At 43.6% G+C, this 12,033-nt stretch overlaps 1 protein-coding gene across 1 annotated transcript in view; it reads left to right on the top strand.

The window, feature by feature from the left end:
* Window positions 1–3,504: 3,504 nt before the first annotated feature.
* Window positions 3,505–12,033, top strand: part of CDH17 (cadherin 17) — an 88,155-nt gene continuing 79,626 nt past the window's right edge. The window contains exons 1-3 of the mRNA XM_019527932.1: window positions 3,505–3,579; window positions 7,944–8,045; window positions 9,473–9,610. Of these exons, the coding sequence (XP_019383477.1) occupies window positions 3,511–3,579; window positions 7,944–8,045; window positions 9,473–9,610 (309 nt within the window). The 5' untranslated portion in view covers window positions 3,505–3,510. The remainder of the gene's footprint in view (window positions 3,580–7,943; window positions 8,046–9,472; window positions 9,611–12,033) is intronic.

The raw sequence follows: 12,033 nt of genomic DNA, 5'->3' as shown, positions 1-12,033 counted from the left end.
TGGTTTGTCCTAATGCAGGTTAGTGTCTCTTTTCCAAAGCAAAGTGTTTTAAACTTGAAAATGTGACCATCTAAAACAAAAATTTAAAATGGGTTTTGAAATTAATCTTAAAACAAATGTTTGTGGAACCAGATATTTTTTAGTTTGTTTTTTCATAGGTGATTAATGTCTACAGTCACAGAATATTTATTAACAAAAGTTGCTGAGATATTTTCATATTTGCTATGCTAAATTTTTAGTTATTTTAGCCAGAGGCTCTATAAGAAAATCATTATGGATATCTTTAGAGAAAGTGTGGAGCATACCTATTGATCTATAACTGTGAAACCATGATCTCAGGAGTCAGATGCAAATTCTTTTTTTTTTTTTTTTAGTTACAAAAAAGTTTAGGTAGGTATTCCTCCCTTTTCTTAACTCCAACTGACCTAGTGTGTATTAAAATATATATATTTAATTCAAAGCAGGCTTTGCTTTCTTTAGTGGGCAATTTTCTGTCTTCAGATCTCACAAGTTTTGGTTTTTCTGGGGATGGACAGAGGAATAATGCGTTTCAGAGTGATCCGACCCACAAGAATGCCACGATACATAAAATCTGGAAAGCCATACAGTAACCATACTGTTCCTGCCTTGTGGTAGAAAAGGCTACGATGAAGAAATAAGCATTGATCAAATCTCAGTCCTGAGTTTTGTCAACATGTACAGTTTTTATTATATTTAGAGAAGAAAGTAATAAGAAATAAGACACCCAGACAGTGGTTTAGGAAACCAATGTAACTCATATTGCTGTATTTCTTAGTCAGATTTGCGTGGATTTATGCCATGTACATAAGTGCTTTTACATAGTCTAAATGGTACATGAATTTGAAATTCAATCCCCTTTTCAGGATTGCCTTATGAAAAGAGAAAAAACCTCCCACTCATAATAAGATAAAGTCAAGATCAGTTTACACCTTCTCCATGAGCTTGGCTGCTTCTAAATTTTTTCCTCTCAGTACTGCCAAGCCCATATCTTAGATTTCTTGACGCCAGAAAGGATAAATAGCCTTTCAAAGGAAGGCTTCATTTAAGCTTTTCAAAGAAAAATCAACACTTGACAACAAAGTTTTGATGTAAACTCTAGTTTTCTGAAAATTGCTGTTTTCATGTTGACTTAAATTGTTTGCTGCATTTTAAACAGGTTGAGATACTCTTGCTCCCTTCCTCTGTATATGCAATTTGTCTTTGTTTATGCAAGTCACCGTAGTGAGGTCAGTGGAGCTACTTTCATCAGTAATGACTACTGACAAGAGTAAGTGGGTTGTAAAATCTGCCTTGTCTTGGGTAGTGTCACTACATGCTGTCTAACCTTTGTATGCCAAAGCTGGTGACAGTATTGGGCAATATTGTTCCTACATGTAGGGCAAGGAAGAAAGGACAAAAAGAAATAAATGGGATGGAAATGCCTTAAACTGTGGACAAGTGGAGGGCTGTGATCCTATACTATATTCTTCACCCCCTCGGAGCCTCCCAGGAGACTTGGATACTGATAGATACTTACATATTCAGGGCAAAGCCACTATTCTCCAAGCAACATAGATTATTGACAAAGAGGTTAACACTGCTTGGTGCAATACTGATTTCCACTCTGCAGTGGTCCTGCTTTTACAGAACTGTTCTTGTCCTTTAATATAAATAGCAGGGGAAGAGAATTTCATACATGTGATTTTTGAAACTTTGGGTTCCTACATAGTGCCCTTCACTTCAAGGCTAGGGACAGACATTACACATAAACTAGTGATCAGGAACTGGTTTAAACCTGTAACAGAACATAAGTTCAAAGCACATACACCAGTTTCAAAATGAACAAAACTGGTTTGAGATAAACCTGGTTGAATGTAGTATCAGACTTAACTGATTTGGTTCAAGCTGGTTTATGCAGTATCTGTCCCAGACCCCTTCCTGGTTTAACTTAAACCAGAGTCCCCCAGCATCCCGGCATGCTGTCTGGGCTGGGCTCTGTGCTGCAGCCCAGCAGGGCTGGCCCTGCCCCTGCCCCTCTGCTCCCCAGCCAGAGCTGGGGCAGGCAGGGGCAGGGGCAGGGTCTGGACAGAGAGGGGTTTCATTCCCCCCTTCCTGTCCCACCGGCAGGGACCTGAGTGGGGTCTGCTAAGCACTCCCCCTTGCTGCTGCAGCCAAGGGCCAGCATGACCCCTGAGCCAGAGGGGGCAAGGAGCAGGGTTATTCTCCCCTCTGCTCCCACTGCCTCTGGGGGACTGCAGCCAGATCTGCCAGCCCTGACCACCACTGAGCGGCAGAATAAGCTCCCTCCTTGTTTCCTCCACCAGATGCTAGAGGGAGGGGGAATAACCCCAGTCCCTGACCTCCCCCCCGACACCCCGGGGCCCTGCCAGTGGGCATCTGGCCCCGCCAGCTGGGGGCTGGCTGGGGAGCGGGCTTCCTGGGCCAGCTCAGAGGTGGTGGCAGGTCCTGAGCTGCCCAGCCACCACTGCTGTGCCCCCTGCCCTGTGCAGCACCCAGGGCTTCAAGCTAACAAGCAGCTGCAGGCTGCTGCTGCCACCACTGTGCCACGCCGCACTGCTGGGGTGGGGGAGCGCGTGAAGCTCTGACTCCAGCTCCCAGATGCCGTGAAAGGTGAAGGCACCTGGGTGGAAGGCTTCAGTCTGGGGGCTGCCGCCACAGCTCCACGCACGGGGCATAAGACGCAGGGCTGAAGGGGAGGGGGAGTCACTGCAGCAGTTGAGAGGAAGTTGGCTTGACCTGGCAGGACTCTCTCCCCTCGCCTCTGGCTGCAGCACCTGCTGCACCGTGCAGCGCTGCTTAGGGCTGGGGGAGCTCCCTTCAGTCCAGCAGCTTTAGACCAGCACAGGTTGAAACTGCCAGGCTGAAGGAAGCTGCTTCAGCCTCCAGTGGCGCTGCAGCCCCCCAGGGGCAGTGGTGGTAGAGGGAAGAATAACACCCCCCACACCCTCGATGGCTGAGGGCCCATGCTGGTCATGGCTTCAGCAATGAGCAGAAGCAGGGTGCTCAGCAGACCCAGCTCAGGTCCCTGCCAGTAGGACAGGGAGTGGGGAATTAAAGTTTCCTCTGGCCCATTCAGCCCAGACTGGTCACACCCCCCAGCACACCTTTCCTGCAGCTGAGGGCACGCTTTAGTGCCCCCGGGCTTCTGGGCTGAGCAACTGCAAGCATGTGCCCACATGTCTGTGTGGTTACAAACCGGTTAAGTCCAGCCAGGTTAGACTAACTTGCAAAGGCTGAATCAGTTCAAGCTCCAGCTTCTTGAATGTCTGTCCATAGCCCAAAGGACCCAAAGGGCCATGGCCATCATTGGTGCTTGGCTCTTTTGGAATTCAGGATATTTTATGGCTGCTTATATATGGACTAAGGAGCTTTACCGTTATCACCCAGAGTTTAGTTTTAGTTTTTATTCATGATTATAAACTAACAATTTTAAGAGTAAAATAACCTAAAGATATTAGAACTAAGATGTATTCATTTACAGGAGCCAAAATGCAAGAAATCACCAAGATGTTTATACTGCATGGACTTCACATATTCTACCTCCTTGTATTTCATTTGGTAAGTCATGAGTTTTCCTTTCCTTGATAAACACCCCAACAAATCTCGATAGCCATATCCATGCCCTTAATCTGTAATTCAGAAAAAATTGTAATTCAGAAATGGCATGTGAATTGGCAGCATCTTCCATATAGAGTGTTTATGCTACTAACTATGACATAAGTCCTGGACATTTATGTTTTTATTCAAAAGTTTAAAATTAATATCAGTCACTCAGAAAGAAGCGTTTTGTGAACAACTTGAAACAAGTGTGGGGGAAAAGCCTTATTTTTCTCTGTAATAACTGAATCTGATAATAGCGCGATTAAGTTGCTTTTTATAGCTGAAACTTGCATTATTAAAGATTTAAAAAACAGCCACTAAATCATCAAACACTGAAGACGTTTTATAGTGTCCTGGTGCTGGTTACTGTGTTATAATTTACATTCCTGCTACGCTGTTATTTGCTCTGTAACACCCCTTGCTATGTAGTTTAAATCATGCATATTACTTACCTTCAGTTTCCCATGAAATTCAATTTGCAGTGAAGTATCTATGGCATAAATTGATAACTTTTGCTTATATGAATAGTCTTTCCTTTTGGAAGAGACCAGTCAAGTCAAAGTAATTGGTGATATTTATAAAAGTTGGACAGTTAGGCTCCGGATTTGCATTGGCAATTAATATGAAGTATAACAAAATCTGATTCAGACCTATGAGATACAGAGACCTGGGCACCATGCATAAACTGTGCTTCTTAATTAATCCTATTGACTTTAGTAGGATTATTTCAAGATTAAACTCTGGGATCTTACGTCTTCTCTTTCCAATTGTTATTGCCAGTGGCCGTGACAATAGAACTGTTGAATCTGCACTGCACCAACTGCATTGACTTTACACAGGATTGTAGCACCTGCTGGACAAAAATGGGACAAAGAGCGAATCCCTCACCCCTTACTGTTTCATGAATAGATTGTGATTCATTCTTGTTGCATTTGGAAATGTTTACTGCTCACATAAAGCAGTTTAATTGACAGGAAGAGATATCTGTTCCTTGCTACAAGAACTAAACTTTGAACCCTACAGTTGGCTTATATAGTGTTTGCCTTTGTTCTTTCAAAATAAGGAAGTCACCTTGTAAAACATGACAGAGTAAAATCCCTCCAAAAGCATTATTTAATGACCTAAACTAGTTTAAAATCTGTATGGCCAGATCCTGCTTACTTTGATCTTTCTGAGCAATACCTTCATGACTAGTACCCCAGGATTCATGGAGATTGTTTCCTTATGTGAAGAAAAATGGCAAAATCCATGGCTATTCGTGGGACTTTGGTTTTGCTAAGACATAGCTAAGGCTCTAAGAAACAGTTTAGGAAGAATAGGCCTCTCCGATCAGCGAATGCCCTGATAAAAGGAGTAGAAAAGGAAGAACACACTAATGAGCAGGGAAGCTGGTACAAAGAAAGGAGTTAAGATAGGAGAGGAAATGAAGGGAGCCAGGTATGCACTTGGCAAAAGGACAAGTAAAAACAGATATTTTGGCAAAAAGATAATCATTGGCACAAAAACTTGAGTGTTTCAGGTATAAATATAGGTGTTGCTAGGATTGTTTCTTTGTAATGAGCTAGGGGAGTGTAATTTGCACATGGTCTTGCTATCATTGTCCTTGGCAATTCTATTGAGTTGGGCTGATTGCTAAAGAGGCCAGCTAGTGTACTGGCAAAGAGGCAATAAACGTCTCTGAGCTTTTTGCCACCCAACACAAAATTGAGTTGTTCTTTCTATGTTGCATCTGGACTCCAGGAAGCTGCTTGCTAGCCCTGGCCTCCAGAAGCATACAGATTCAAGTGACGTGAATGCCAAAAATAGCGGCAAGCAAAAGGCCACCCAAACCCACATCTCAGAACAACGCTGTTATTCTTAGCATGCATGGATCTGACATTACTGGTCCTTGACTAGAGATACAAGACAAATGTTGCTTCCTGATTAACCATACTGAGGTTTGAAAGGCCTCTTTCATAACCTGTATTAAATTTTTCCCTTTGAAACCTGTAAGTATAGTCTATGACTGCACTACTCGTCATTGCAAGTACATTTTGCTGTGTTGTGCATATTGGTCTGAATTGCTATGGTGAAATTGTCCCACAAATTACAGGATCTCACTTTCAGTGGAAATCATGCCATAGAGTAGGCACCCTCTTAGGCTGCGTCCATATGAGCATGGAAATTTATTACCCTGAGGACAACTAGCAGTGGGACACCTTGTGCTGCCGCTAGTTGTCCTGGGGGAACACCTGTGCCAGGTGTCCTCTGGTTGCCCTGGGTGGGGTAGGGGAGGCTGGGGCCAGCACTGGGCTGGCTTCAGAAGCCTTACCTGGGTCTTGGGAGCCTCCTGGAGCTGCACCAGCAGCAATCCTGCTGCTCAGAGCCTGGCCAGCAGCTGGAGCATAGCTCTGGCCAGCCAGGTTCTGGTTTTGAGTGGCATGCGCTGCTCCTGCATGCACCACTCTGCTTTTTTTCTGCACAGGTTTTTTTGACCCCTGGATATCCAGGGATCGACTCCCCCACTACGCTGCTCCCTTGCAGTGTAGAGAACAACTGAACATATGGTTTGTGGCGCCACAGTCATGTCTGCAGCGGTGCATACCGCACGGCCATACTCGTCTGAACACAGCCTTAGAGCTTGTCTCCACAGACCAGTAGAATTACAGAGTAGTCTTATTCTACAAGAATAAAATCATGTTTATTTTAGAATATAAGGCATTTGTATACATGCTTGCACTGCAGCACATGCATTTATATAAATGGCAAAACATGCATCAATGCTGAGAAAATGACAGCGGTATACTTTTGAACTAAAACACATCAAAGGTGTTTTCACTCAAAAGTGCACCACCGCCATTTTCTCAGTGCTGACATGCATTTTGCTATTTATACAAATGCATGCAATGCAGCGCCAGGCACATCAGCTTGTGTGTAGAGCAGACTTGATTAATCAAGTTTGTTCCAACCCAGGGGTTTTCCAGCATGTCAGAGCAGACAAACATGTGTGTATAAATGCTCATAGTGTCTACACAGGAGTTATACCAGCACAGCTGGCTGTAGTATGTAATAATACTGCTATGTCAGTATAGATGGTCTGGTTTTTTGGCCCAGGCAAGGCCACAGTGATAGGGAGAAGGGAATACAAATATCAATCAGATGAGCTGAATCCTAGGCTGGGCTTTCTGGTAGGCAAAAGCTACATCTGCAAAAACAGATTCTGTTTGGCAACTTTGGATTCACAGTAAGAACAGCTCTGAGTTATTAGGGTAGGATGCAAAACTGAACAACATGTCCATGTGCAAAGTTTCCGAGGGACAAGGGAGTTTTGGTCATAATGAACACAAGGGTATACTGGAACACCACCAAGTTCACTGAACGTCAATCGCCTTAAAAAGACAGCAGCTACTGATGCAAGTTTACATTAAATTTTCAGCAGCCAAGTTCTTGAGTGATGAGACAGCTATTTTTTTTACAGTCTGCACTTTAGGCATATCAGAGCAAGTGACACAATGGTAAGTCACTTGTAAGCCACAAGAAAAAGAATATAAATCTCTTGAATTGAGTAACAAGATGTACAAATTGCTTGTTTAAAGGATTCATTATCAAGGATATTCTTCATAATTTTGAATTTGATTTTTGAATCTATGTCATAATATTTTAATATAATCCTCTGATAGTTTACAGCCAACCACCATCTTTTGAAGACTTACCAAGCCTTGCCTCTGTCTGCTCTCAGCTTCTTCCACTTGCTTATTTTGATTAACATTGCCAGGCAGAAGAGGGAAGAAAGAAGGAAGCTCTTATGTCCCACATCCCCCTGCTGGATCTACCCAGATTGCTATGGCTGCCAAGGGTAGAGAAGTAGGCTTTGAAGGCCCACTGTTTGGCTCAGAAACCTGTGAGCAAGTGGCAGGACCAAGGCTCAATCCTCTAGCCTGTCAGCTGACAGGAAAGTAAGAAGCTTCTGGGGTGTTGCAGCTACACGTTGCCTCTTCTGTATAGCTCTATAGAAGGGGCCAGTCTGTCCCCTCTGTCCTTTTATGCAGGCAAAGTGATGACTCTTGCAAGACGATCATCTGGAATTTAGTTAATGTATTTCTTTTTTAAATTGTTTGTTTTGAAGTAAACTTTAAGGCAGGACATGGACTTTCAAAATGGACATACATTTAAAAACCAACAAGATGGGGCACAGTACAAGCCAGCCATCCCCAGGCTGCTCACTTCACATTATTTTAGGGCAAAATAAATAAATTTAAAAGCTTCATTCTTGTGAAGGGAAGGCCAAGCAACTGCTTATTCACAATTAATACCAACATATTCCTTCCCTACCCTCCCTACAGGCTGCCTGCCAGCATACAGAGGAACTGCATCTAAGCGGACCTCTGCAAGACATGACTTTCAACGTTCAAGAAGGTACAATTGGATTTCAGTACCTATACCAGGTAATCATCATCTTGGAGAGTTTATCAACGACCCCAAAAGCCACAGGCTTCCATTATCTGAAAACTCATACAATTAAAGAAACCAAAATTTATCAGAATAAATCTAGAATGGGTATTAGTATAATCCTAGTGAATGAACACAAGCAATTACTGTATTTACTTGAACTCAAGACAAGGTCCCCATCCCCCCATTTAACATGAGAAAAGCCCCTCATCTTGGATTTGAGTACAAGCAGGGAGGCCAGGTGGCTGCTGTGACTCTTGACTCTGGTCCCATCCCAGGATCAGGGGTCAGGGTCAGACCACAGCTGCAGCATTCCTGCAGCATCCCCTGCTTCCCTACTGCCTGGCCCCAGCACTGTCGTTTACCCTCCGGCTTGGCTTTGGCTCTGGCCCTGCTCCAGCCCAAGGCATAGAGCACATGGACCTTCTGGCCCCCTCTCAACCATGCGGCATCAGCTCCAGCTCCAGTCTCAGCCCAAGCTCCAGGGCTGGAGCTGCCACCGCCGCAACTACTGCTGCATGGTCAGGTGATGGCTAGAGTGATCATGTGCTTCGTGCCCCAGCCTGGAGCTGCAGGTTAAGTGGCAGGGGGTAGAGTTAGTAGAAGGGACAGGCAGGGGGGCAGGTGGTGGGGAGCAGGCAACAGCAGGCACAGGCATGGAGGCAAGCAGGAGCAGGGGGCAAGTAGTAGCAGAGGTAGGTGCTGGGGGGCCAGGCACCAGGGTGCACAGGTGCTGGGGTGTACAGGTACTGGGAGTGGGGGTGGGGCAAGCAGCAAAGGGGGAAAGGAGGGGAGAAGGGGCAGGGGGAAGGCTACTGGTCTCCCCTGCTGCCTGCCCCCGCCCCCACCTGCCCCTGTGCTGCTGCTGCCCTAACTGCAGTGGAGGGAGGTGAATTTAAGATGACCCTGCAATACATTCTAAACCTGGAAAAATATATTTATATATTTTCCATGTATTGTATCTAATTAATGGGGGGTCATCTTAAATGCAAAGTTGTCTTGGATTCAGGTAAATATCGTTCATTTCATTTCTCCAACTCTCTCTTCTTAGAAGTTCCCTTTGTCACAGGCAGGTCACTCCAAGTGACCATTGCTATATTTTTTCAGGCAGGAACATAGCAGAGAAAACAGACAGATACATGGGGGATGAGAGGGTCATGTCATCCCATTCTTATCTTCAAACAAGCATTATAAGGAGATATTTGCTGTGGAGGATGCAGAACCCTTAGTCCCTGCTAGAGTTCAAAACAATTCATTGAAGCATTTAAAATGAAAAACACCTGCTTTGGTTGAGCAAACTACTTGAATACCATCTCTCCAGCTCCATTTGGAAGTAATGCTAACAATGAATTCCAAGAAAAAGTTGTTATGTAATACTCTTTTACACTAACCTCTTGACTTCTTTCTCCTTTTTCTCCTGTAGTTCATAATAGAGCCACCTGCTGATAGTCTGAGACTAAGTGGTGAAACAGATGGCATCTTTGAAATTGGACCAAAGCGAGGAATTTTGTATTTCAATAGGACTTTAGACAGAGAAACCAAAGCAGTCTATAAGCTACAGGTAAATGCTGGGTGAAAAATAGGGAGGGAGTAGTAATTATTTTGCATTTTTTTGCCAAAACCTGAAACTGGGGACAAAACTTCCCCCAAATTTCCAGTTGTTCCTTCAGACCTCCATTTGCAGGCAGGTTCTGATCCAACACCTTACATTCCATCTGTCAGAACGGGGACAGTTCACTATATTAAACTAATAAGAAAAGGGGAAGGAAGGACAGGGATCAACTGAACTCCCATGCTAATTCACCTGACCTTGGTGCTCCCCCAAGCTACAGTGCTTCAAGTTTAAGAGGTAGTCTGAAGCACAGTGTGCAGTACTGCTGCACTTGGTAAGTTTACCATGCAGATATAATCTAAGGAAGGTCCAAAAACCTAGAAAAAAGCTAACATGTTAATATTTGAAAAGGTACATGAGATGACCCGGGTATCATTAGAGACGTGTCATTTTGGTATTGATCTCAAGTAAAATAATGGTTAATATAGGGCTCAATAAAGAATTAAATAACAACAACAACAAAGGAAATCAGATTTAATGCCAATAGAACCTGTCAAACTAACTGGCTATCTTTTTGTGATGAGATTATGAATCTAGTTGATGAAGGTAATAGTGTACTAATGATGCACTCAGTAAATATTTGCAAAAACTCAGTATATCAAACCAAATGCTGAAGCCATGTTGTCATCCTCCATTTTGTAAGAAAAGTTCCTGTGTAAATGTAGCGCATGAGCAAGACCTTCTTGTTTGTTCTGTTTCCATTTTATCTCTGAGTATATCTACAATGGCACCATGCACTGCTGAGCAGAGATACAGTTTGGGTACCAAAATAAGTACAGATGCAAAAGCACGGCAATCCACCTGAACTAATATATCCTACTTCTCAGTAGGTCTAAGTACCCTGGGCAGAGTCCTGTACTAATATAGTTATACTGCTTCTTGTACTTAAACTATCGGAGCAAAAACTTTACTGCGTAGACCAGTGTTTCTGAACTGAAGACACCCCCTTGTTAGACTCTAGGCACCCCTCAGAAAATGTGAGATCTTAATTTTCACTTGTTTTTTTACTATAAAAAACAGTAGAGCAATTCTTTTCTTGCAAAGAATGTAGAAAGACCACAACAGGTCAGAATGTTTTTAAACCTATGAAGTCCTATTCAAAATTTCTGGTTTTAATTTTGTAAATCATATTTGCACACCTAACAGTGCTAATGTTGTGCGGCACCCTTGAAAAGACTTCACAGCATCCCAGGATGTTATGTAGACATATCTTCAGTCTCACTTATCTTACTAAATCATTGGCAGTCTTCTAGGTTTTGCATGGATCAGCTGGATCAAACGTTTCTAACATAATCTCACACTACAGCCATTCAATACATTTTTCACTTAAATGATTTGTCTTGTCCTAGAAATCTAGGCAGCCAATGAATCAACAAAAAATCAATTTCAGTTCTTGCAAAATGGAATTTCTCCAAGCTTGTCTTCCAACAAATAAATTCAAGACTGTTTTCCATTTTCATTCAGAATGAAAAAAAATCAAGACCTCAAAACTTTTCCTGAGTTGGAAAATCCTGCACAGTTTTGCTCTTCTATGGCTCATCCTTAAGGCGAGCCCTCTGAATCAAATTATTTTTCTTGACATTTTTACCATTAGCAATGCCCCATACACATAGTTCGATAGTCCGCATTGGACTATGGAACTATAAAGATGAAAGACACTGATTCCTCACACTGAACTGTCCTGAAGAGTTTGCCTTATCCAACAATGTTCAGAATCCAGCCTTAACTAAAGTCCGGGGAAATCATGGGGGAATCACAGGGAAAAGGAGCTCAGACTATTACTGAAACAGGCCACCTCATGAGGATGATCGTCTTCCTCATTGCTGGCTTTTGTGCAGCAGAAACTACCATGTGAACAATGGCATGAAGCCAAAATGATATGAACTGTAGTAAGGGGTTGTGGTACTGACACTCCAGTCCAGTGAAACTTACTCCTTTGAAAGAGGTTGTACCAAGATTTGTTGAGAGAAAGTTGCAGCAATTGCCTTTGTGACTTTTATCCAGGCTCTTGACAATTATAATAACAGTCTAGACTGGGGTCAGCAACGGGGAATCTGGTTGTCACGTCAGACGACAAAGCCAACATATTTAATAACTTCTTTGCCTCTGTCTTCCTCAGTAAGGACCAGAACTGCCACCTCCCTGCTGGGCCCCCTTCGGGCCCTGGGGGAGGCTCACCTGGGCCTAGGGTGAGTGAGGATTTAGTTAGGGAGCTTCTGGAGGGGCTGGACGTTTTTAAGTCAGCCGGCCCGGATGATCTTCACCCTAGAGTCCTAAAGGAACTGGCTGGGGTCATTGCAAGTCCCCTGGCACGGCTTTATGAACACTCGTGGTGCTCTGGAGAGGTGCCGGAGGACTGGAAGAGGGCCAAC

This window comes from Gavialis gangeticus, unplaced genomic scaffold, assembly GCF_001723915.1.
Source record: "Gavialis gangeticus isolate Ggan-Ray unplaced genomic scaffold, GavGan_comp1, whole genome shotgun sequence".
NCBI classification, from domain to species: domain Eukaryota; kingdom Metazoa; phylum Chordata; order Crocodylia; family Gavialidae; genus Gavialis; species Gavialis gangeticus.
This window is presented reverse-complemented; position numbering and strand designations above follow the sequence as displayed.